Source organism: Coenobita brevimanus, chromosome 51 (assembly GCF_032717465.1).
Source record: "Coenobita brevimanus isolate Jiangsu-jjx chromosome 51, ASM3271746v2, whole genome shotgun sequence".
Taxonomy (NCBI): domain Eukaryota; kingdom Metazoa; phylum Arthropoda; class Malacostraca; order Decapoda; family Coenobitidae; genus Coenobita; species Coenobita brevimanus.
The window spans coordinates 6169066-6197016 of NC_137004.1; the positions used below are offsets into that span (position 1 = coordinate 6169066).

The 27951-nt window shown below is 41.3% G+C and overlaps 1 protein-coding gene across 2 annotated transcripts in view; it reads right to left on the reverse strand.

The window, feature by feature from the left end:
- Positions 1–5872: 5872 nt before the first annotated feature.
- The window catches only part of LOC145399980 (thymidine kinase 2, mitochondrial-like), a 60999-nt gene continuing 38920 nt past the window's right edge, over positions 5873–27951 (reverse strand). The window contains exons 2-6 of one of the 2 annotated variants that reach the window (XM_080272480.1): positions 11775–12048; positions 9729–9862; positions 8226–8344; positions 7553–7742; positions 5873–6045 (exon numbers count right to left, since the gene is read on the reverse strand). In XM_080272480.1, the coding sequence (XP_080128606.1) occupies positions 5922–6045; positions 7553–7742; positions 8226–8344; positions 9729–9862; positions 11775–11930 (723 nt within the window). In that variant the 5' untranslated portion in view covers positions 11931–12048 and the 3' untranslated portion in view covers positions 5873–5921. Of the gene's footprint in view, positions 6046–7552; positions 7743–8225; positions 8345–9728; positions 9863–11774; positions 12095–27951 lie in introns of those variants that run through there. The other variant, XM_080272479.1, reaches the window with a different exon arrangement.

Sequence of the window (27951 nt, forward strand, 5' to 3'; positions counted from 1 at the left end):
TGGGGAATGGCTGGGAGAAGGAGGGAGGTGAGAAGACAGGAAGAAATCAGTAGGATAGAAGTTGTGGAAGCAATGAAGAAAGTTAAATCAGGGAAAGCCCCTGGAATTGATGGAATGTGTGGTGAAATGCTGAAGCATCGGGGAGAGATAGTAGTAGAATGGATGTGGAAGATGTGCAGATTGGCCTGGGAGGAAGGTAGAGTCCCGGAGGATTGGAAGTCAGGTATAATTATTCCCTTGTACAAAGGAAAAGGGGAAAAAGAAGTGTGTGGTAATCATAGGGGCATTTGTCTTCTTAGTATAATAGGAAAAGTGTATGGTAGGATACTTACTGACATAGAGAAAGAACAGAGAAATTAGCTGGAGAAGAACAGGGAGGCTTTAGGAAGGGAAGAGGTTGTAAAGATCAGATATTCATACTTAGATCTTTAGTGGAAAAGTTTCTAGAGAAGGGAAGAAGTTGTATGCGGCTTTCATGGATTTGGAGAAAGCACATGACAGGGTGGATAGACAAGGATTGTGGAAAGTGTTAAGAATATATGGAGTAGATGGGAAGTTGTTGAATGCTGTGAAGAGTATGTACGATGGTGCAAAGGCTGCAGTGTGTGTGGATGGTGAACTAAGTGAATTTTTCTCTTTGAAAGTTGGGTTGAAACAGGGATGTGTCATGTCTCCATGGTTGTTCAATCTGTACATGGATGGGGTAATAAAAGAGGTACAAGGTAGGGTAGTGGATGTTGGAGTGGCCCTGGTGAGAGAGGATAGTGTTTGGAAACTCCCTGTACTGTTGTTTGCAGATGATACTGTGTTGTTGAGTGAAGACAAAAGGGAGCTGCAAGGCTCGTTGGATGAGTTTGGGAGTGTGTAAGAAACGGAATCTAAAGGTGAATGTAGGGAAGAGTAAAGTGATGGTCTTTGAGAGAGGTGAAGTCAGTGAATGTACAGCGAGGTTGGATGGTGAGGAATTGGAAAATGTGAGTACGATTAAGTACTTGGGTAGCGTGATGAGTAAGGTTGGAGGTTTGGAGGGTGAAGTGCTTGAAAGGGTACAGCAGGGAAGAAAGGTTGCTGGTTCTTTGAAAGCAGTGATAAGAAACAGGGAAGTGAGCATGGAAGTGAAAAAGTTACTACATGACATTATTGTGATACCAACTCTAACGTATGGAAGTGAAGCTTGGACGTTGCTGGAAGAACACAAGTCAAGAGTGAGAGCAGTGGAAATGAGTTATTTAAGAGGAGCCTGTGGAGTCACATGGAGAGACAGGCTGACGAATGAGGATATAAAGGAGCGTTGTGGTGTGGATGTGGATTTGATAGGAAGCGTTATGAGGAACACACTGAGGTGGTTTGGCCATGTGGAGAGGATGGAGGGTGAAAGACTGACGAAGAGAGTGTGTGTGAGTGAGGTGGAGGCTGAGGATGAGATGGAGGGATGGGGTGGAAAGGTATATGAGAGAGGGGGGTTTGAGTTGGGAGCAGGGCAGTGAAATGGCGGGGGACAGGGCGACTTGGAGGCGATTTGTTTGTGGCCACCCCAAACGGGATTGAGGCGTCTGGCAATAGATAGATAGATACTAGTCACACACAGGTATTGCAGTGATGCAACATCACACTTATTTTTTTAACCAAAAAACATTGTCAATGGTGTTGAAAAGGTGTGAAATAATTATATATCTGTATTTTCAAGTTTTTCAGTACATAATACACGAGGCTTGAATGTAAAAAATTATACTGTAGTATGAATTTATTTTACATTTTTCGATGTTTATTGTGTTTATGGTAGTACATCTACTTATTTTTGTAGTCTGAGTGGTGGAGTTTATTGGAAAAGGGAGGCAAGAGTGTCAGTTTTCAGACCTAAATGAGATAAACATCATCCCTTGAGTGTACAGGCTGGACAGTGAGGGTTAAATTGCAAGATGACCTGCCATTTGCACCTTGCATGAGCTGATTAGCAGGAAGGGAAGGAAGGCCTTGTCACCCATGAAAGCATCACATGAACACAGAAAACTTTCCTGTTGTGCTTGTAAAAGGCAAAGAATATGTAAAATGATTCAAAACAGTGCAACAAACCTGAGCAAATAGGTAAAGATACCAAACAAAAATTAATTTTTCTTTTATTTCCATGTCTTTTTTGTTTATTTCTGTGTTTATTTATAATCGTAAACAGGATGGTTGTGTGTGTTTGACAAAGAAGAAAGATGATATTTTCTGTCTGGGTCAAGATAATGGGTGTTAACTACGTGTGTTTAGGCATGGCCTCGAGCGAAAAAATCATACATCCACTCGTCACGTCAGCAGGTGGTGAACTGACAAATGAGGTGTGAGAGCGTGAAGCGAAGGTCAGTCTCATATCCCAGATGTTCGTTCAATTCCCGAAAGTTTTCAGTTTTCTACAAGTCGCACTGCATTGAATGATCCAAACCAGTACCGTACAACAAACCTGAGCAAACAGCTAAAGATACCAAGAAAAAAATGTATTTTTCTCTTATCATGTCTTTTTTGTTGTGCCAGTATTATTTCATAATCGTAAACAGGGTGGTTGTGTGTGTTTTGCAAGAGAGGACAAAGATGATAGTTTCTGTCTGGGTCGAGATAATGGGTGTAGTAGTGTTTGTTTAGGCATGGCCAGGTGCGAAAAAATTGAAAACCCACTCATTATAGCAGCTGGTTCTGAACTGTTTGATGGGATGTATGGATGTGTACTGTAGTGTACGTCAGTCTGAAGACATTCAGAACGTTCGTGCACTTCCCAAAAATTTTCGCCGTTTTTTATAGGTCGCGCTCAAACAACACCCGTGGCCATTTATCAGTTAAACGTCATTCAGCGTTGGCAGCCACGGAGAGGTTAATGCATCTGCCAAACGAATTAGTTTCTCACGTTAACTTTAAAATGTTCAATACTTTAAAGAGGGGCACTTCTGCAAACAATGAACTATCTTGGTGGTGCTTTCTTGTTATCTACCCAAATACTAAGAAGCAAGACCTCAGATCCTACACCTATTACACTGTTGAACTGTCAATAAAGATGACACTGGTGTCATTTTGAGAGGTCAGGGTAATAAATATAAAAAGAAACTCACAAATAATGCTGAATGTTTCCTTTATCAGCCCATCACTGTGTTTATAACATTTTGGCTTATATAACAAAATATTATCATTGTTTTAACTCCCATTAAAATGAATTGCTTGTCCATTTGTAATATTGTAACATAACCAGCAGACCAAATACAAACATACAATAACTCTGAATTATTATACTTATAAAATATGATGAAATAGTAATTTAAATATATTTTACTAATCTTCAAGTTTAAGCAAATACTATGTAGGATGATTACCTACCCCCCCTTTTTGAAGAATGCATACCATCAATGAGATTAATGAGACAAATAGGCCACTGGTAATCAAAAAATATAATACTGTACTGTAAACTGTAATGAGAAATGAGTCAATCAAATCTACCTTAATCATAATAAAATCTAATACTGTGCTTTAAATGAAAGCAAATACTTTGAAAGGCAACTGAATGCAAATGGTGAAAGCAGACCAGAGACAAATATAATTAGATTTGTTGGTGTACAGAGAAAGAACATGTAACCACAAATTATGACTTTGGGAGAAGTGAAGAATGCTGTGATGCAATTGATTAATGGGAAGGTACTGCATGTTGAGGTGTATGTACAGATGATTAAGTGTAGTGGAGAAAAAAGAATGTCGTTTGCTGGAGATATGTAAAAGGCTTAGGTGAATGGAACTGTACTAGTCAAGAGCAAGAAGACTGTGCCACTGTAAAAGAATAAAGTGACTGAAATGAGTGCAAAAATTATTGTGGCATGCCTTCTAAGCACTGCTGTTTGCAAAGGGAATATGAAATAATTATCACTGAGAAACTAAAAATTATATAAGAAGGGTTGGTAAGTGATGAGCAAGGTGGTTTTATGAGTGGTAGGGAATGTGCAAATCAAATATCTGCAGCAAGACAAAATGGGGAAGGCTACATGTGTACATCCAGTACTTGTGATAAGACAGTGGAAAGATTGTGAAAAGAACTGAAGTATTTAAGACATTTCTGAACTTCAAAAATGCATATAACAAGGTATACAAAGATATTATGGAATGCTTTTCATGTTTATTATTATTAGATGATGATAATGACATGAATGGAATGCTGGTTAATGCTACTGACAGTTTTCATGACGGTAGTGAAGTCTGCGTAATGGTAGGGGGGCATATAAGTGAGTGGTTTAATGCCAGTATGAGGCACATTTTTGCACAAATTTCATTGTCATGGTTTAATAATGGTTTTGTGAATCATGATATACAAAACCAAACTGATTGATCTAGCATCTAGTGAAAAATTTATTACTTTAATTTCATTAGGCAAAAAGTTATTAGCTTCTGAAAAACATGACATCAAGCAGTTCACTGTAATTTTCCATCCATACACTGACATTAAACTTTGCCTGCTCACCTGTAATAAGTGCTGGAGTGTGACAAGAAGTGTTATGTTCCAATGGCTGTTTGTTATAAGGTAAACATAAACATACAACCACAACCACAATCACACACAACAGATGGATCTATGAGATATAATCTTGAATTATGGGGAGAGGGATGAGGGTGGAGTATCTGAAATGTAAGGTATGGAGATGATACTGTGTTACTTGCTAATAGCAAATAAGTGTTCTGCAGAGAGTTCAGTTTTGTGGATGCCTGTGAGCAATATGCTTTAAAGGTAAATGCTGATAATTGCACAGTGTTGGTTGTTCAGACAAGGCAACTTCCAATATGAAGTGATGGTGAATGGAGAAAGATCTGATGAGGCAAGGGAGTTTTAAGCAGTTGGATGCAGTGACATACAAGAGATGTAACTGTAAAAAGAAATGAAAAATATAGTAGCAAAGAGAAGGACAGTGGTTGGTGTTATGAAGATCTTGAAACGAAACACAGATCTGAGCCTGGCATCTGTAAGAGGCATACACGAAGAATTAGTACCCAGAGTAACATATGCATGTGAGACATTAGTACTTCATAAAAATTGAAAGTCTGCAATTGAAATGAAATAATAAAAATGAAAAGAAAGCAACTGAAATGAAATAACTAAGGAATAAGTGCAAACTGCAGGAAGTGGGGAAAATAAAGAATTACATGACTTACAGAAAACATCAAGTAAGGAAGTCTGTATATACCAAAGCTGAAGAATGTGTCCTTAAACGGTGTTCACATGACTATACTGGATGTGAACAGAGTAGTGAAAATTATATATTATCTGTGCAAATTTGAAGGTGGAAGTATGGCGGACCAAGATGGAGAGATATGGTCAATGGGTGAGGAACTGACAGGATCGAGGTGGTTGGATTTTTTTTTTTAAATGAGTACAGCCAGGATTCCAAAGGCGTAATGGGGATAAAAATGATCCATTTAACAAGCAGTATCTGGTTAGTTCTCCTTGTATCAATTTTCCCCCCCTTTCTTCCCAGAACCAATATCACCTCATCATTAGGTGGGAAAAAGATGTCTGGATGATGAGTGAATGACAAAGGGTTTGGTACCCATTTTTAATGTGGCGATGCAAGGGTCATCAAAGTGACTCTAATTGACAGGTAATGTGAAGTGCATAAATATGAAAGATTATGCCTGTGGGCTGGAGTTTAAATTCCAATGGCCTGAATTAGGTGTCTGGCCCATTTAACTGGGCATGCTGTTGACTAGTTCTCCTTTAATTTCCCCTCCCCCCCCTGCTCTCTAGACTCCACCTCACATCCTGTCCTTGGGTGAGAAAACGAAGTTGTGATGATGCTGATTAAAATGGAAAATAAAATTTATACCATCCTTGGGTGGGGAAAACGAGGTCATGATGATGATGATGATAATGAAGAATAAAATTTGTAACTATATACCAAGTCTTCATAAGTGCCTTAAATCACAGCTTTTACAGGGGATGCAGGATGAGCAGCAGGCAGTGTATTTTTGTCTTTGGGTGCACTCCCTGCCAATTTGCGACACAAAATCTCAGAAGTGTGTTCCTCAAACTTCTTGTACCTGAAATAAAAAGAAAATTGGTATGGGCCTTGTATGATGGTGTTCCACAGATTCAATTCATCACATCACAGTCCAGCCTACAACAAACAGAAATAAAATCACATGTGCCTTTTCCTACTCCCAGTAACACCAAAGCCTATCATAAGTTCTTGATAATACAAACATCATAAAATACATTCACACACATACATTACTTAGTAGCCTCACCATGACAAAAAGGGAACCTCTTTTGGCACATAACTCCATCAGACATGCATAATGGCAAAATGAACCTCTCATGGTGAACAGGCAAAACAACATTTGTGTGAGGAATATCGCAATCACCTGCTAGTACTAATGACAAATGATCCTCAGATCCTCATTTTTGCTCTGTGTCAGGCGAGAAGCCCCTATCTATCACTTCAGGTAGCGGCTCGATTACTGACACACATTGCTATCATTGTTATTACATAAACTCTATGTCTTGGCTCCTGCTACACTATACTGTATCTCAAAAGATATTAATGTATGAAAATGTGATTCTGGACAATACTCAGTCTTTATATAGGCAGTATATATATATATATATATATATATATATATATATATATATATATATATATATATAATATATATATATATACCGGTATATAAACCATAACACAGTGCAAAATCAATATAATGCATATCACCACCCACTTCATTTCTCCCAGGATATAGCTACCCCACCCCTCATCTCATTCCATAACATCCTGAACATAACAACAGTTGGTGATCTAAATGCAAACAACACCTAATGGCTAATCACCAAACAGAACCCAGGGGCTATCATTCCAGAACTCAAGCCTCTAATCACTCTTAACCACCACCACCACATTACATGGTCAGGATGATACTATACAAATGATAAGGAGCTGAACTATTTGGATGATGCATGTATGGAGAAACACATGTTCAGTCTGACATCCCATTTTAATTTGGTAGATGACTGAATGACTTATCTTGTGAAACACATCTATTAATACAATACCCGGTACATGCATATGTTTACGCTTGTGAGGTGCTGTTAGGTTTCTGAAGACTTGAATGACTAAATGGTTCACTTCACTGGAGATGATCTTGACAATTCTTTCAATTTCATATTTTCTCTTGCAGATCCAACAAAACCACCTTAGACTGGAATAAAGTTCACAATTACGATAAATGGTGAATGAAAACTTCCAAAGGTGAATAACTTAAATGCACCTGCATTTCTTTAGTTAGCAGAGAACCTGCTATACAATACGTGAAAAACCCACCCCTCGTTGGATTGTATTCTGGAACGTTTGAGGTCTTATAGCACTTCATCCTTAGTGATTTATAAACACTATACCTTTATGTTTCAGTGTATGGTAACTAAAGCTTGGTAACACTGATAAAGAATGTGTAAGTAGGATGTAAGAGAAAACTAAATGCCATGGAGAAAAATAACTTAGCAAGTCAGCTAGGGAGTCTCCATAACTGACAAGAGTATAGGCCTTTAACTTACATGGCTGGTAAAGTATCATTTGCATCCAGGATCAGTACAGGTGCTGGAGATGTTTCCTTCCGCTCCACCAGCCACTGCTCGTGAAGGGTGTGGAGGTCAACTAGGTATTGCAGAGGGATGGTTTGTTCTTCACTCCTTGCTCGCTTCTTGATCCGCTCATGTAGTAATTTGGGGTCCGTCCTCAGGTACACTGGGAAGCAAATGAGACACTGATAACATAATAGTACAGACCAATTGAGTGAACCCAGTGTTACAATGGTACACCAACTACTGTTTCACTTTGTGTTAAGAAGTGAAAGAAAGTGTGCTCTTATTAAATTCTAATAAATTTAATTTAGTTTTTTTTGCTAGTGAGAGGTAGGGATAAATCATTTGGCACAATACTGACAGAAACCAGGCTTGAGAGATGTTTCCCCTGCTCCTGACCAGCCTCAATGTTGTTGCAGCTTAACCCCTTCTGGGATGATTCTTTGTTTACTTTGGAAAATACAGACAATGATGACAAACTGCTGACATCTGACAGTCTTTTCCATGTGGTATGGAAAAACAGCATACCGGGTGAATTTCAAAACTTCTCAGTTTCAACAATGGTCCTCTTAATTAATACACTGCTGTCTCCGAGAAAATACCTACCATAGTTAAAAAAATATATGTACTGTATATATTCACTTACCAAAGAGATCAACATTGACATCCAGATGCTGTGTTATCATCTTAAACCACTCACAATACACACTAAACTCTACATCAGACATCTTGCCAGACTGGTATAGATTCTCCACAAAACAGTGTCTGCAAAACCAAGGAACATTAGTCATCAAGAAACCTAGTGGAACTAATAATGTACTATGGCATCTAAAACCAGCAATTAACTGATACTAATACACTATCATTATGCCAAAACTGCAATCCCCTGTGCACTGATTACATATAAAATGGGCAAACTTGTTTTAAACTTCTGTGCCCTTTGCCTTCTAAGCATACATCATTAATATTTCATGAAGACATTAGGGGTATATATAAAAAACAAAACAAAAAAAAAGTAGGAAAGTCTAAGTCCTCCCTCTAACTGTGGATGATGATGATGGTGACGATGATTTATTAGGGTAACTCTTTACCTATGGGTGGAGTGCTGGTACACTGATGCTTGTTCTCCAGGTGCTCATGGGTGAAATACATGTACTCCTAAAGCTTAATGTACCGGTAACTAAAATATCCCCTTACCATATGTGCCCACAACTTTATCCCCATAATCATGGGGTTAATGCATCTGGCTATAAAGTATAAACAGACATATTGTGTATTTCTACATAAAGAGACTTTTAATATACAGTGAAAATTTCTTCTAAAGAATGCATGAACACTCACAGCATTGCATCCCTATCAGCTTGTATCACTGCACCACCTATTAAACCCTGTAATACTCCATCACAGTACCATCAAAAAGGTCATAGTTTTTTTTTTTAAGAATTCTTCAGTTGTATCCTAAAATACACCAGAGGTAGAAGCCTTTTAAAGACACAGGGAACTTAGTAAATAATCTGGGTGCTCTATAGGAAAAGGATCGTAAATCACAAGGACATTTCCTTACTACTCTAGGCTCCTCAAGATGTGGGGGATCATCACTACTATGCAGAGTAATTCCAGAATTCATAAGTGAAGCTAACAACATCTAAGCAAGATACTCAGGTTCACAAACAAACCTGGAACCATTAAACACAGCTTAAAATCAATCCTACTTTGTACTCGAAGCGAATGTAATTCAACTGAGAATGGACCAGTAGTCCTTGGAAGAAGACTAAAAACAAACCTGGCATCCCTGAGCAATAGTATAGCTACTGATGAAGTCTTTTATCAGCAAATAATTTAGAAGACCAATCCACAATGAAACAGCACTGGTAGTCTACGACACGGATAATGAATGCATGGGTGTGTCAAGATACTGAGGGTTTAAAGCTGCCATAAAGCACACACATTCTGGATATTAAAATTCTAAGTTTCGCCAAAGAATCTGCTACATACGCCCCTTAAAGTTTAGTGTCTTGCTGAAGCATACTCCAAGATTTCAGATAAAAATAACAGGAGCGGGGTGCATTTTCCAAAGAATAATGCAGAGGAATGCAAAATAAAACCATGATTCACAAAAATTTGGTATAAGTACATCACATAAGCTGACCTGCCACTGTGGAGAGATCGTTCAATAAGCTTGACAGGGGCAGGAGTCGGCTGGAGGTGTAGCTCCAGCATCGTCATCTGCACATATGACTGGAATGTGTGGGACCATCGGCATGGGTCCTTGTACATCAGGTCCTGCAAGGGTACATGGCAATACTCGTTTCATTTTTAAAGGCTCCAACATGCTTGCATGTGTCGGCCTTGGTCACCTAATGGCGGCTCTCCACGCTGCACGATCCATTGCAGCCTCCCTGTTCAGTCCCTTAACCCTAAGGTCACACTTAATGACCTCGTCCCATGTCTTTCTCGGTCTACCCCTCATAACCCCACCCCCAATATTAACACTTCTCACCTTCCTCACCCAATTATCATCCCCCATCCTCCCCACATGTCCAAACCACCTCAATCTACCTCTCCTCATCACAACACCAATACACTCCAGTCCCATCCTACCTCTCAACACTTCCATTGTAAACCCAGCCCCTCCAGGCCTTGGACGCAGGGACGCACTGCACATCCACCTAATCATTGTCATTTCTGTATGTCTGAGCCGGCAAATATCTTCCTCCTTCACTGCCCAGGTCTCACTGCCATACAGCATTACACTCCTAACACATGCTGCATACAAAGACCCCTTAGCACGTAGGGAGAGCCCTCTCAATGTCAGGAGAGGCAAGAGCTCCCTGAACTTCTTCCAACCACTTCTCACCCTAGCCACAGAGCTAGCTCCAGCCCCACCTCCAGCACACAACATGTCTCCCAAATAACAAAACTCTTCCACACACTCAAGAGATTCACCAGCAAGTTCAATCCTTTCACGTCTGACAATCTCCACCTGCTCACCCCGGCACGCCGTACACATAAAATCAGCATTATCTCGCAGTCTACCTCTGATAGACTGAAGAAATAAACAAAAATAAGAAACAAATATGCAAAAACAACACATCAAACACACATATCGTACATCTGTATGAGATTATGAGACAATTGTGTAAGTCTGTAGCTGATTTCAGGGATAAGGGAACGAAGAGGGAGGCCGCCTGCGAGCAAGCAACATTAAGTACCGTCATTAGGTGGCCAAGGCCAATGTATGCGTGTTGAAGCTTTTATAAACTAAATAAAAAAACCTTGAAAAATACACTGGGTATCAGAAATTCCATGCATACTGTACTTCATTTAAATACCCCTAGCTACTGTAACTAATTCCATGCATAAATTTATCGGCTTTAATAAAGTATTTAGTGTGGTAATTTTTTCAAGACTCATAGTGATAATGAAATTGTTCTGGGTGGAGAAAAAATAAGTAAATAAAAACAGTACTGTACAGTACTCTTACCAGTACCACCAGAGTGGTCAGCAGGATGCCTAGAAATGGTTAATTGGGGCAGTAAGCCTGAAGGTTTCAATATGGCACCCTGGCAATCTCTTGGTCAACAGCACCGGTACGTCCAATTTCGTTTATATGATACACTATAGTGTACAGTACACTGACAACTGTTTCCAATGCAGATCATATTGTACATGAAACTGGCAACCTACCAATTGACAGTGCATCCAACTTCATGTATAATATACACATACGAAACAGTTGTCAATGTTCACTACAGCGTACACTATGCATATCATATTATACACAAAATCGGATGTACTGTTGACCGGTACATTGTTAGGGCACAATGATGAAACTTTCCGGCTCATTCGCCGCGACTACAGTAACTGTCCAGAACAATACCATCCCTACAGGTTAGGTTAGGTACCAACCAATCTTGTTTGCAAAACTCCAGTACAGAACCTGATGCAACCAATTTAGTCCATCTAACCTAACCCAACACATTATTCTTGATAATTACCAAAATACCCTGGCAAACTTGCAGTTTTGTGAAGTCAAGGTTACTATTGTGGCTTTATCTAACCTAAGTAAACCTAATCCTGTCTATCTACCCTAATCACAGATCTAACCTATCAAATCTAACCATGAGGTATGGCTGTCTGAAACCGCAAAAATAGCGACCTCTTAAGGTCATTTACTGTACCGTACTGTACTTACAAGCAAGTTGTAGCCCCGAACATCCCGCCATTTATATACAGGCTCTTCCAGTACTTCCACATCCCTGAACTGTGAGAAGTGTTGTAGCAATGTGGACTTGCCACTCCCAATGTTGCCCTCCACACACACTGTGAATTTCGCTCTTGGTCCCTTCATCTCTACTCTTGGTCTCGGTAAATCTATTCTTGTTAGCCGCCTCCTTTTCCCTGCAATCAGAGGCAAACTTCAGACGGCCTCAGCTTCCCTTCACAGGTACAAACTGCGCGCCACAATTCTACAGGAGTAAATTAAACGAACCAATCACTACTCTCTAAACTGAACACAACCCTCCTCAAGGTTGGTGATCAATGATTTCAGAATGAGCATTGCTACAGTTCACATTTTTATTTCGTTCTTACTTAAGAGGACTATTCAGGAAAGGATAATGTAATTCATATGTTGTATAAAGTCGATTCTATATACCATATCAATAAAAACAGCTGGCATACACATTCATGCGAAGTTATTGAAGGTTACTTTCAAAAGCTTCGTCCATCGTTTCAGAATGTAAAGACGAGGAGATACACATTACACTGACCTATCACCACAAGCAATCAAATCTCGCCATTCATAAATTCAACTGAAAATGTGAATGCCCAAAAGACAACTGAATATTAATTTTTTTAAAATAGTGACTTTTAATAGTACGTAGTAAAGCAATCTGAGTAGTAGCCGAACTTCGTTTTTTTTTTTCTTTTTTTAAAGCTAATCCATTATTAGCAAATATTTCTAAAGGGGAGAAAACGAAAAAGTTGTTTAAATTCATTGTGGCATCCAATCCGGTTCCTCTTATCTCGACAAACTGCGCGCCAAAATGTTGGCGGCCAAAAATGCCTAGCAATGGTCGTTTAGTATGTTTACCGATGTTGCCAGCATCGCGTTTGTCCACATAACTGGGATACTTTTGAAGTGCTACCTACCTAATTTTGGGCTGCTTTGAGAAGTCATACCGCGGCGCCAATCATTATTTTCATTTTTAATGTTTTAAGAAACGATGTCTTCCGCTCATGTGTAAACTATATCAGACATTACTATGACAGGCTACGGAGGCCATACTTTGCAGGTTACATAGATAAAATTGGAAAACTCTGGTCTGGCATTTATTGACTATTTTGAAGATTTTACGAAATAAAGATTACCGGATAGTCTATCTTATTTTTATGAGTGATTTACGATAACTACAATTACGTTTAAATATGTAATGAATAAACAAAAAAAATACTTTCGAATTAAAGCATCAGTCTTATCTAAGTCTGATTACACCGATACACTGATGGCTTCATTGGTTTACACAGGCCTAGGGCCGAGAAGATCCTGTAGATATACCGGTACTGGAGTTCATCATTGTGTTTCTATGGTCAATCCGATCGGATCCAATGTAAGATGGGCTAAGCGCCTTTTCGACGGTCAAATGGGCAAATTGTGGCGGAGTCAATGTTTGGGTTACCCTTGAAAATACAGTACTGCGTTTTTTAACAGCTATCAGCCGCGGATAGGCAGAAATTATAGCAACCCTGGTACTTTCCCAGTTGAAACAATTTAGTGTTATATTTACAGGCAGGCTTGTTATGTACAAGTATTCGTTAAAGTATGTAATTAATAAGAATTATGGAACATAACACGTACAGTATACCATAGCTCTTCTTGGTCATCAAAATTCTTTTGCACTACTTTCCTAATAAAGACCTGCAGAAGTGTTTTTTTTGCAACTGAGGTGCATTATAATTTTGAAATATTAGGTCAGAAACTCCAACACATTATTCATGAAGGGATGTGGAAGTACATTTTTCCACCCTACAATTTTTGCTTCCTCTCCTTTAAGGCATTTTCCCAGCCTATCTATAACCCACCTTCACTGCACATCATTCTACACCCACCTAAGTGTAATGTATATATAATGAATGCCACCACCTACTTTGGTGTAACATATAAATTGTATTTATAAAAATTCTTCCCATGAGCAATAACTTAAAAGTCTGAAGCATATCCTGGTAAATAATGTTTTGTTGCCACTAACATGACAAAGCAGATGATACCATGGCAGAAAGTCACAAAATCCTTTATCACAATATAGCAGTTGCGAGTAAAATTTTAGTGCCGAGACCTCCGATATTTTCGTGTTTTTGGATACTATACTACAGTACAAGTCCCAAAATCTGAAAACGCAGGGGACCTAGGGTCTTTCGGACTATTGATTTTTTCAGACTATTGGGAGGGCCCTTTGAAAACATTAGAAATATGTACATGTTCAATGAATAAACACTTAAAATTATATGGGTTATTGTTTTACTCACTGGAAATGCATAGAAGTGTAGAGGAATAGTTGCAGGCAGGTACAGTACATCCAAGTCCAAGGGCAAGTCCAAGTCAGTTAAAGTCTTAGATAAAGCCCAGACAAATTGAAAAATGGGCTAGGAAACTATGAAGAAAGTCCAGAAAAATTAAAAATTTTTCACTTTGACTAATTCGGAGTATTGGGATTTTTATATTATTGGTGGTCAGATTGGAGGACTTTTATTGCATTAATAATTGATAGCTCCTGTGAGAAGTGTGGAGAAATTGCAAGATAGTGAGAAAATGACAGAGTATAAGAGCATAGTGGAAGAAAGATTGGGAAGGTATGAGCGAGAGCAGATGGAAGGGGTGGAAGACGTATGTAAGATATTCACGGAAGAGATAAGCGCAGCGTGTGAGGCGGTTTGTGGAGTGAGGAGGGGATGCAAGGGTGTGCAAGGGACAGCATGGTGGAATGATGAGGTGAAACGAGCTGTGGAACAAAAGAAGAAGGCATATGGTGAATGGTTGGCGAGTAGAGGTAGGGGAGAAGATGAGAGAGAGAAGAGAGAGGTATATGTGAGCAGGAGAAGGGAGGTTAAGAGACTGGTGAAGGAGAGTAAGAAGAAAGTGGATGAAGAGTTTGGGAGGAATCTGAGTGTGAAATGGAGGGAGAGTAAGAAATTGTTTTGGAAGGAGGTAAAGAAAGTAAGGCAGTGTGAAAGGGGAAATAGTAGGGGAGTGAAAGATAGGAATAATAGATTGTTGGTGGAGAAGAGAGAGAAATTGAGGAGATGGAAGGAGCACTTTGAGGATTTGTTGAATGTAGAGAGTGAGAGCAGTGTGAGTATAAGTGGTTGGGGAATGGCTGGGAGAAGAAGAGATGAGCGGAGGGAGGAAGAGATCAGTAGGTCGGAAGTAGTGGAAGCGATGAAGAAGATCAAGCTGGGAAAGGCCCCAGGAATTGATGAAGTGTGTGGTGAAATGCTTAGGTATGGGGGTGAGATTGTTGTGGAGTGGATATGGAAGTTGTGTAGATTGGCTTGGGAAGAGGGAAGGGTTCCAGAGGACTGGAAATCAGGTATAATTGTTCCTCTGTACAAAGGAAAAGGGGAGAGAGAAGTATGTGGTAACCATAGGGGTATTTGCCTTCTTAGTGTGACTGGTAAAATATATGGTAGAATACTCATTGATAGGGTTAGGCGTATGACAGAGGAGCTAGTTGGAGAAGAACAAGGGGGATTTAGGAAGGGAAAAGGGTGTGTAGATCAGATATTTGTTCTAAGATGTTTAGTGGAGAAGTATCTAGAGAAGGGAAGGAAAGTGTATGCTGCCTTCATGGATTTGGAGAAAGCTTATGACAGAATAGATAGGCAATGTATGTGGAAGGTATTAAGAATATATGGGGTGGAGGGGAAATTGTTGAGTGCTGTGAAGAGTATGTACGAGGGAGCTAGGGCTACGGAGCGAGTGGATGGTGAGCTGAGTGAGTTCTTTGATCTCAATGTGGGACTGAAACAGGGATGTGTGATGTCTCCATGGCTGTTTAATATATATATGGATGGGGTTGTAAAGGAGGTGCAAGGTAGGGCAGTGGATGTGGGGATGGCCCTATTGAATGAGGGTGAGATTTGGAAGCTTCCGGTGTTGCTGTTTGCTGATGATACAGTATTGTTGAGTGAAGATGAATGGGAGTTGCAAGGTTTGGTGAATGAATTTGGGACAGTGTGTAGGAGGAGGAAGCTGAAAGTTCTATCTATCTATCTATAGCCCGACGCCCTAATCCCGCAAAGGGTGGCCGCAGACAAAACGCCTCCAAGTCACTCTGTCACCCACCATTTGACTACCCTCCCCCCAACTCACTCCCCCCTCCCTCATATACCTCTCAACTCCATCCCTCCACCTCATCCTCGGTCTACCCCTCCCTCTCCCTCCCTCCACCTCACCTACATCAACTTCATCCCTCCACCTCATCCTCGGTCTACCCCTCCCTCTCCCTCCCTCCACCTCACCTACATACACCCTCTTAGTCAGTCTTTCATTCTCCATTCTCTCCACATGTCCAAACCACCTCAGTGTTATTCTCCTAATCCTCTCAACCATATCCACATCTACCCCACATCGTTCCTTCACTTCTTCATTCGTCAACCTGTCCCTCCATGTCACTCCACATGCTCCTCTCAAGTAACTCATTTCCACTGCTCTCACTCTTGACTTGTTCCCCTCTTGCAAGGTCCACGCCTCGCTTCCATACGTCAGGGTAGGGATCACGATACCATCATGCAGTGACTTCTTAAGCGGGTATCACACGGGGACCCGTGAACAATTTGTGCAGCACAAAACGGACGTCCAAACTGAGCTTGGAAGTCTATACCCTATCACACGGTGGACGTCGACGGCCACCTTCTTCTTCTTTATCGACGTCACCCCACGCGACTGGGAGGTCACTTCCAATTCCCTAGCAGACGACGTGTTTATCAGCAACAACAATGGACATGAACCAGATTGTGACTTTTGCAATGAGTGCTGCAGTCCTAACCCTGCAGGATGAGGAAGAAGCCTCTGCAAGAAGACAAAGGAGGGGGAGAAGGAGGGCATTGTGGATGAGAGAATGGCTCCCACGGAGTGAAGAAAGCTGCCAGTATAGAAATCTGCACAGTAGTGCTTTCTTCCCGAGTTTGCCTTTCGAACGTGCGCTGGCCTCTCTTGGAAACAATCAGTCCACATTCCATCATATTTACCACATTTTGGTATATATGAAAAATTTCAATGACAAACAGAAATATTAAAAGTACAAAGTTTACTGACGGTTTTGAATTAATCATAATATATCACCTCAACTGACTACAGAGTTCAAAATAGCAGAGGACACACACTACGTGTAAACTCCATAGAGAAGAAGACCAGCAAGTCGTGGACGTCCACGGTGACAGTGGACGTCCACGAATGGGTCAGGCGGCCTTCCTCCCGTGGACGTCCAAGACCCTTCCGCGGGGGCAAGTTTGGACGTCCACGGCCAGTGTGGACGTCCACGAGTCTCCCGTGTGATAGCCCCTTTAACTTCCATACTCACCTCCCTATTTCTCATCACTGCTTTCAGTGTACCAACAACCTTCCTTCCCTGCTGTACCCTTTCACGTACTTCATCCCCCAAAGTTCCATCCTTACTCATCACACTACCCAAGTACTTGAATGCACTCACATTCTCCATATCCTCACCATCCAACCTCACTGCACACTCTGTGACTTCATTCCTCTCAAACACCATAACTTTACTTTTGTTTACATTAACATTCAGCTTCCTCCTCCTACACACTGTCCCAAATTCATTCACCAAACCTTGCAACTCCCATTCATCTTCACTCAACAATACTGTATCATCAGCAAACAGCAACACCGGAAGCTTCCAAATCTCACCCTCATTCATTAGGGCCACCCCCACATCCACTGCCCTACCTTGCACCTCCTTTACAACCCCATCCATATATATATTAAACAGCCATGGAGACATAACACACCCCTGTTTCAGTCCCACATTGAGATCAAAGAACTCACTCAGCTCACCATCCACTCGCACCGTAGCCCTAGCTCCCTCGTACATACTCTTCACAGCACTCAACAATTTCCCCTCCACCCCATATATTCTTAATACCTTCCACATACATTGCCTATCTATTCTGTCATAAGCTTTCTCCAAGTCCATGAAGGCAGCATACACTTTCCTTCCCTTCTCTAGATACTTCTCCACTAAACATCTTAGAACAAATATCTGATCTACACACCCTTTTCCCTTCCTAAATCCCCCTTGTTCTTCTCCAACTAGCTCCTCTGTCATATGCCTAACCCTATCAATGAGTATTCTACCATATATTTTACCAGTCACACTAAGAAGGCAAATACCCCTATGGTTACCACATACTTCTCTCTCCCCTTTTCCTTTGTACAGAGGAACAATTATACCTGATTTCCAGTCCTCTGGAACCCTTCCCTCTTCCCAAGCCAATCTACACAACTTCCATATCCACTCCACAACAATCTCACCCCCATACCTAAGCATTTCACCACACACTCCATCAATTCCTGGGGCCTTTCCCAGCTTAATCTTCTTCATCGCTTCCACTACTTCCGACCTACTGATCTCTTCCTCCCTCCGCTCATCTCTTCTTCTCCCAGCCATTCCCCAACCACTTATACTCACACTGCTCTCACTCTCTACATTCAACAAATCCTCAAAGTGCTCCTTCCATCTCCTCAATTTCTCTCTCTTCACCACCAACAATCTATTATTCCTATCTTTCACTCCCCTACTATTTCCCCTTTCACACTGCCTTACTTTCTTTACCTCCTTCCAAAACAATTTCTTACTCTCCCTCCATTTCACACTCAGATTCCTCCCAAACTCTTCATCCACTTTCTTCTTACTCTCCTTCACCAGTCTCTTAACCTCCATTCTCCTGCTCACATATATCTCTCTCTCATCTTCTCCCCTACCTCTACTCGCCAACCATTCACTATATGCCTTCTTCTTTTGTTCCACAGCTCGTTTCACCTCATCATTCCACCATGCTGTCCCTTGCACACCCTTGCATCTCCTCCTCACTCCACAAACCGACTCACACGCTGCGCCTATCTCTTCCGTGAATATCTTACATACGTCTTCCACCCCTTCCATCTGCTCTAGCTCACCTTCCCAATCTTTCTTCCACTATGCTCTTATACTCTGTCATTTTCTCACTATCTTGCAATTTCTCCACTCTTCTCACAGGAGCTGCTTCCTCCTGTCTTCCCCTTCGTCTCCTCAACCACTTTCTTTGCAGCTCTACCTTGGCCATCACTAAGTGATGGTCCGAGACTCCATTCCCCCACCCTCTCCACACTCTTGCATCCAACACTTGTCTTCTCATTCGCTCATCCACACACACGTAGTCTATCATTGCCTTTCGTTCAACAAGTTCACCATCCATCCTCCTCATTCTCTCCATGTATATCGGTGGATCATCTTATGACGAAAGTAGGTGTTGGCTATTGCCAACCCCTTACAAGCACAGATGTCCACCAAAGCACTACCATTCCCATCTACTTCAGCTGGCACACCCCACTGACCAACCACTCCATCCACTCGTACATTCCCAACTTTGCCATTCATGTCTCCAATCAACAGCACTCTCTCGCTCCTCTCAAACTTGTCCATACATGCTTCTACTCTCGCCCAAAACTCATCTTTCACTCTTGCCACTCGATCCTCTGTTGGAGCATACACACATACAATCGCCCATGCTTGTATACCTACTTTCATCCTCACCCATACAATCCTTGCACCCACTGTTCCATACTCTCTTATATTCTCCTTCCACTTCTTGCTTATCATCAGACATACTCCCTCTCTTGCCCTCTCATTCTCACTGACTCCCGCACATACTGTATACCTACACCATATTCCCATTCCCTCACCCTTTCACCTTTCCATTTAGTTTCAGTCAATCCACATATATCCACTTTTGCGTCCTCAAGCACCTGAACAATCTCTCTCTCTTTCACTTCATCATTCACTCCCCTCACATTCCATGTTCCCACCCTAAGAATGTCCTTTGTCCGTTCATTAGTCGTCAACATATGGTCCGTCCGGGTCTGAGGCGCTTTATTCGCTTTTTTAGTTAAGTTCTTTTTACGGGTGGGGCACTAACCCACCACCAACCCTTTTAGTCGCCTCGTACGACAAGCAGGGATACTGGGGGAGTATTCTTGAAACCCCCTACCCCCAGGGTGTTTGAGAGGAATGAAGTCACAGTGTGCAGTGAGGTTGGATGGTGAGGATATGGAGAATGTGAGTGCATTCAAGTACTTGGGTAGTGTGATGAGTAAGGATGGAACTTTGGGGGATGAAGTACGTGAAAGGGTACAGCAGGGAAGAAAGGTTGTTGGTACACTGAAAGCAGTGATGAGAAATAGGGAGGTGAGTATGGAAGTTAAGAAGTCACTGCATGATGGTATCGTGATCCCTACCCTGACGTACGGAAGCGAGGCGTGGACCTTGCAAGAGGGGAACAAGTCAAGAGTGAGAGCAGTGGAAATGAGTTACTTGAGAGGAGCATGTGGAGTGACGTGGAGGGACAGGTTGACGAATGAAGAAGTGAAGGAACGTTGTGGGGTAGATGTGGATGTGGTTGAAAAGATTAGGAGAAATACACTGAGGTGGTTTGGACATGTGGAGAGAATGGAGAATGAAAGACTGACTAAGAGGGTGTATGTAGGTGAGGTGGAGGGAGGGAGAGGGAGGGGTAGACCGAGGATGAGGTGGAGGGATGGAGTTGAGAGGTATATGAGGGAGGGGGGGGGGTGAGTTGGGGGGAGGGTAGTCAAATGGTGGGTGACAGAGTGACTTGGAGGCATTTTGTCTGCAGCCACCCTTTGCAGGATTAGGGCGTCGGGCTATAGATAGATAGATAGCTTAAGTTTATTTACAACATTTTTCCAAATTATGAATATCTGGTAATGCAGAACCATGTGAAAGAGATATGTTACTGGTGAGTGATGCCAACTGCCTACACCACAATTCAAACCCTGACACTACTGGGCCGGCAACTTCATAGCTAGCAATGCCGTACACTTGGCCACCACAGCAGGGGCAGTGAATATGAAATGATGGAGTCTAGGATGAGTGTGGGAATGACTGGTGACAGTATACCATATCATGGAAAGTGTGAGGAACAAAAGTTTAGTTTGCTCAGTTAATATATTATTTTCATGTGGCATGCTTACATATTTAACAATGAGACTCAGCAAAAGTTATTACAAAAGAGTATAAATGATGAAAGCTAGGTAGATGTAAATACAGCATTATATACAAAACAAAGTTTATGAAGCTATGTTTATGACAATTATAACAAAGATTATGTTTTTTCATACTGTTATTCATTTATGAAACCCAAATTCTACAGAACTGATAATAAAGTAAGGACCAACGATTGCTGCTTTCATGGATCCCATCAAGCTTAAAAAAAAAAATAAATAACATTATTGGAATGGGAGTTATCCTATATTAACCATTTGGGTCTAGGGACATCTCATTTTATTTTTACCATCTCCTGACAATTTTGGTCAGCTTAAGATAATATTTTCAAAATGGAGGGATTAGATACTGCCTTGAAAACCTCCTCTGTATGAGGGGATTTTCCTAAGGTGAATAAAAATCATCTGGTAAAAGCATGAATGAACTAAAATGAACATCACCCTGATTCAAGAGGTTAAAAATAAAAAAAAAAATAATAAAAATAATCCCTGTATTTTTTCAGTACCACAGTAATGGCTGAGCATATTTTCAAGAGACCAGCTTCTCTACATGCTACTTACTGGTAGCTGGCCCATGATTCCTGCTGCTGGTGCTGTCTCATAACAGTACAGTCTTCTCAAGAGCTGATGAGACTTAGAGGTCTTGCTTAACATGGTATGAGGCACAAGGGCTTGAGTAAATGCAGATAAAACAAAAGTGATGGTATCAAGGGCTGGGGGTAGTGCTGTCAATGAAGAGGGAGAGTGGCCATGTGCAATTTGTCACAAGGGTGTGGAAGTACTGTAATTCCATCTTGTAAGGTGTTTGTGACAAGTGTGTGCATATGAGATGTAGTGGTATTAGAGGTAGACTGCGAGATAATGCTGATTTCATGTGTATGGTGTGCTGGGGGAAGCATGTGGATATTCCTAGGCATGAAAAGATCGACTTGCTGGTGAGTCTCTTGAGTGTGTGGAAGAATTTTGTTATTTGGGAGACATGTTATGTGCTGGGTGGGACAGGAGCTAGCACTGTGGCTAGAGTGTGGAGTGGTTGGAAGAAGTTCAGGGAGCTGTTACCTCTCCTGACACTTAGAGGGCTCTCCCTCTGTGCTAAGGGGTCATTGTGTGCGGCATGTGTTAGTAGTGTACCATAATGCAGTATGGAAGTGACTCCCGGGCAGTAAAGGAGGAGGATATTCGCAGGTTCACACGTACAGAAATGGCAATGATCAGGTGGATGTGCAGTGCGTCCTTGAGTGCAGTGCCTGGGGGGACTAGGTTTACGATGGAAGAGTTGAGAGGTAGGATGGAACTGGAGTGTATTAGTGTTGTGATGAGGAGAGGTAGATTTAGATGGTTTGGGAATGTAGAGAGGATGGGGGATGATAACTGGGTGCAGAAAGTGAGAAGTGTTAGCTAATGCTGAGGTAGGGTAGTGAGAGGCAGACCGAAAAAGACATGAGAAGAGGTCACTGAATGTGACCTCAGGGTTAAGGGACTAAATAAGGAAGCTGCCAGAGATCAAGCAGTATGGATAGCCGCCATTAGGTGACCAAGGCTGACAAATGCCAACATGCTGGAGCCTTCAAAAACGAAAATGAAAACGAATATGATGAGGTTACATCAAGCTATTTAAGTCGTTAAGTTTAGTCAGGGTTACTTAGTTAGACTGTTATGGTCTGGACACTTTTTAAGGCAATTAAGATGGTCACAGAAGATAATGCAATGCTATCAAAAGCACCACACTTTACTTCCAACAAAACCAATATGAAAATGATGTGAATCGCAAAAAAAACATTAATTCTTTATCACACGGGTGCAGTCTTTCCATATTTTCTTCCAAAATGAATCTTTCAGAGGTTACTTATTTTTCCTGGATTACGGTAGGTTAGGTAAGGTTAAATCATCAAGTTTCTCATAGCTTTGACATGGTTATTAGAGTTTTCTTACCTTGTGTACATCTGAGTATGTCTGACACACTGATATGTCTCGTTGGCACAATAGTTGGTAAACAATGCAGTACGTCAGCGAACATCGGTAAACACACTGCCACAGTTTCCTTAAACACCCCAAAAGTTATATTTTGTTTTTCCCCAATTGCTTCTTGCAATCAAAATTCAATGGTTAACCATCTGTGTTGCATATGTAATACTTACCTTGAGACTGTGTTTGTTATAGGTGGAACTGACCTGTTTGGTAGAGAATTACCCAAAAAACTACCCTTTCAGAGAAACATAAGTTTCATGTCAAAAATTATTGTGGACAACTTATAAAAATTTACTCGCTAAACCCTAAGGCATATACTGACCTACATCGGACTACAAAGCCGTGAGGTTACGATACTTTAGTGATACGACTAACGGAGATTCTGGTTTATGGCATTGTTAGGCCAACCAAATTACAAACTTTTACTCACCTACAATTTGGACTATTGAAGTAAAATCTGTTAAACCATCGGCGTCCGCTGATATAACATGCGAAGCCTCATGTGTACGGCATTCTTGAGAGGGAACATCCTTGCTTCCTGGTCCGCTCTTTCCACTGATTTTATACATCCTTCTCTGCACACTTGTTGCAAGTATGGCCCTTAATTTTGTGGTATATGGCCACATGGCATATCGATGCTATCTGAAAGAGTTTATAATCATAATATATTTAACTGATAACGATATAAATCTGACTAGAAATTCACTAGTTTCAACATGTCAGTCGCTTAAGGACCTAAAGTTTGTTTACATGGATACCAGTTTTCTTCCAATGGTTCTAGGATCACTAATACAAAAGTAGGACGAACGGGCACTTCCCACCTCCTGCAATGAATTTTTTTCTTGTATATAAAATTAAGCTTGCTTATAATAGAAACGGGCTTAGAAATATGGATGAAGAGATGCTAAATTTCGTAAGTGATGTTCATTAAAAACATTTATCAATCTACACCCACAAACAAGAGGCACTGGAAACTATCGGCAATTGATCGTCCTCTGCGAACCGTGAATGCAAAATTCTTCGGCCTTTATCCATGGTATCTTATCCTAACAAGGCTTCAGTCGGTTTTTATCTTTCAGACCTAACTTGAGATGCCAGACTGGGGCTGTCAGTTTGTTCGTTTACAGATTTCCTGCACCTATAGTGCAGGCCGGGACATACATTAGCCTGGTCAGTGGGATGTGGGCTGACTTAAAAAAATAGTAAGGGGAAAGACGGGGCCTGGGGACTGACCAGTACACACGCACTGTCTTCTTGGCTGGCTTTGTGGTGAGTGTGGGGGCTGTCAGAAAGATCATTTGAGACCGCCATTATTCCTCATTAGCAGCGGGAGAGCTGATTGCGACAGAGGCTGTATAGTTCACACACTTAATATAATCAGTACCGTTGGTGTCGTATGAACGGAGTGACTTATGCTGGAAGTTACCGGTCCGCTCAGTGCGCGTGCGCCGAATGCCCTTTTAGCTGCTGTGCTGAGAGTATCCGCATGATATCTCAAGTATTGTGCCATTTATCAACAACATTTTATGAAATATATGTGTCAGGGAGATAGTTGGATGTCTTATCGACCTACAGGTAACTACAGGTCGGTATACAGATAATATAAATAAGTATACACATGTATGTTACAAGTAGATTGTAAAATGAATCAGTTATCTTAGTTTAGGTTTATTTAGGTTAAGTTGATCTAGGATAAGGTTAGGTTAGGTTAGATTAATTTAGGCTACATAGAGAAGGGAACGATAACTTGCTGCATAAGTCACTCTGTGCATACGACACCGGATTAGGTCTGCAAGGGCCGTGTTAAAACGATGGGAGTTGGGACCCCTTAGCATGACATCTTTTGACACCTTAGGATGCCACAATAAAACTAAGTCCCGTCCACACCAGCGGACAGTGCCCGACGGGCAAACATTGATACCAAATCACATTCCAATTCACACATTTAGAAGGTGACTGGCGGGCACGAACCACTGGCAAACTATCTGTAACACCCGTGCCCGTTGCTGTGGCAATGCTTGCCGTGTGGACAAGTAAAACAAGTGTGCCCGGTAGTGACCAATGGCCGCCAGAAACTGCTCGATCTGGTATCACTCCTAAAGAAGCGAGGGATAAATGCTCAGCGGGCAGTGCCCGTCAGGCATTGCCTGCTCGTGTGGACGGGACCTTATTATGATAGGTTACCTTATAACAAACTGTGGGTTAATGTCAGAGGAGGGTATAAGCCTAGGTGATTTGCCACAGAAATCCTTCATATTAACTGAAACCAACACCAAATCTACGAGTGTTATCAAAGCATGACCTTAAACATATTGTAAATAGTTTGTAAAGCCAAACTATAGACTAACCAGAAAATAATATAGGCCATAGTATTATAGTATTCTGTGATCTCTATCTTATGCATTTTATGGACTACTGTGAGAACCGCCACCTTGGGAGCGCTCAATGGGGGGGGGGACAATGTTTTACTTCACATACTCAACTTTTTCTTTCTTACCCAAACTTTTTATCGCTTCTCTCCTTGATCTCTTCCCTTTCTTCATCTCCGAACTACCCATTACTATCTGTTTTTTCTCTTCCAGTCGTTTCGATGCACTTCACCCCTTAATTTCTTCCTCCTCCAAGTCCACAATCGATTCTCTTTTCCATTCCTATCTCGCTCCGGTATCGCTTCTAAAACACCTCCATCACTTCTCTCCCTCCCTCAGCCCCCACTCTCCCAAGGTTTTCCAATATCTCTCTCTCAATCCTCCGCGCTCTCAAAGCCCTCCAATTCCTCTCTCCTTCAATCCTCCACTCTCCCAAGATCCTTCAGTATATCTCTCCCTCAATCCTCCACTCTCCCATGGCCCTCTCTAACCTTTCTCTCTCTCAGTCATCCACTCTTTCTGGCACATCTCTTTCACTCTTTTCTCAGAGCACTTAACCTCTCTCTCTCTCTCTCTCTCTCTCTCTCTCTCTCTCCAAGGGTATTATCCGATGGACACTGAAGCTCCCTCATTAAGTATTTTTGCACTTCTCTGTTCGACCTTATGTAAATCTGACTTATTATGGCTGGTATGGGAAGAGGCTTAAGTATTCTAAAGTTCTGTATGGGAAGAGAGACTGATTACCAGGAAAGAGAAGACAGGAACTGCTATTGGCTGTTCCTTTCTTCCTCTTCTTATCCTGTCCAAGATAATGCTTTGCTCTCACGCCTCATCTGTTGCTATGGCTACTGGATATGATTTATTTTTTAAACCTGATGGCAATTATATTTAATTTTGGGTAAAATGACCTGTGATTTCCGATAATTAATACGAAATAAACACGGAATCAGTAGCATGACAACGCTTTAATTACTGGTTACGTGTTGTCACGTGGTCATAACTATTATGGTAAAAAATTATATAAAAGGAAAACGGAGACGAATAACTCCTAACTCTCTCTCTCTCTCTCTCTCTCTCTCTCTCTATACATGAAGCCTCTGTGGTACAGTGGTAAAGTGTGCGTTTCGTACACGGGTGAACCAGGGTTTGCACCCCGCCAGGGTAATAAACTTTGGGAGTGTTCACCCAACCACGTACTGCATTGGCGGACACAAGGGGTGCTGTGGTTGAACCAGTGTCGCTTATTATAAAGTATGCTTGCACCCAGTTGGCTTGGATGGGCCGATTACACTTGGTTCACAGACTACACACACATCCAAGGCCACTCCAACACTACAATTACACTTACAAGCACTTCTCACCCTATATACAGTACAATCTCTACCAGATAGCCTAAGCCACTAGGTAGAGATACATTGGCTGTATCGTCCCGACTTCGGTCGGGATAGGCCGGTCCTGCAGTGGATACTCAAACGGATGATGATATATATATATATATATACCGTATGTTTAAGAATACATAGCTAAACTGCAGCACAGGACAACAGTAAATGACTTGTGAAATGGGCAGAGTAAATAAGTATGATTAAAAATGAACATGAGAATGAGGCCGAAGTTATGCTTAATGGCCATGTTTAATGAAAGAGAGAGAGAGAGAGAGAGAGAGAGAGAGAGGTGTTTAACCCCTAACCGCTGGCTGACGTGTATAGCCGTCACGAATTTTGGCGCGGAGCAATGCTGAATGACGTGTATAGCCACAAGCGTCTTCCCCCCACTCTTTGAACTTTAACTTATCCTTACTCATCAACGGGACCACCTGGAGACATGGGGATACTTTCATTTGAAAGAGGAAGATTTGGTAAGTCTTATGTATCTTTAATTTTTTTCTCTAGCTGTTATAGTTGAGCTGATATTTGGGTTTGAAGTGAGGGTATTTTTCTCCATCACGGATATCCCTCGTAGGGAGAAGCATGCAACATCGGAAAACCCCTGGTGTGTAGGGGTTAATGTTATGCCTATCTATAATTAGGACAAACACTGAATCTCCATGCATGACGACGAAATCAAGCGAAGAACAGGAAAGGAACGAAGTAATTTTGGTGAACTGAATAACCGTAAAAATACAATTCCTTGCTATCTAAAACAAAAAGAACAATTTGCAATGTGCTCTTACTGTTTCAGCTTATGGATGAGAAAGAGGAATCTTAATGGGGTCCAGAGAACATAAGAATATGAGTGATGGAGAATGGAAAGGAATAGGAAAGGAAAGGATAATATTAACCATCACATTATGCACATGCAGGCAAGCATAGTAGGGAAGAGTCGAGGTGCAAGAGGTGCGACCCCTCCCCCCTCGCCTTACGATCTCATTAATAAAACAATTTCAGTATCAATCAAACGTTGATCCAGATGCAATTATCATGCACGAAATTTTGAGCATCATTTATCAAGTGTTCCTCAAGAGCTCCATATCACCGTAATGCCTATGTCAGTCCTGTATTACAAAACTAAGAAGCTTTGAACTCGTGTTTTTTGTTTCTAAATCTAAAATTTGATAAAAATCAACTATCGTTGTAATAGGTTCCTTCTTCTTCTTCTTTTTTTTTTTTTTGCCAATGAAGACAGAGAAATAAACCTACATACAACACTTCTGTAAAGTAAGCACTTGTCTGTCATATGTAACTGCTTAGTAATGAAACTTGGATTTTTTATACCTAAGATCAAACTTATTTTTCTTT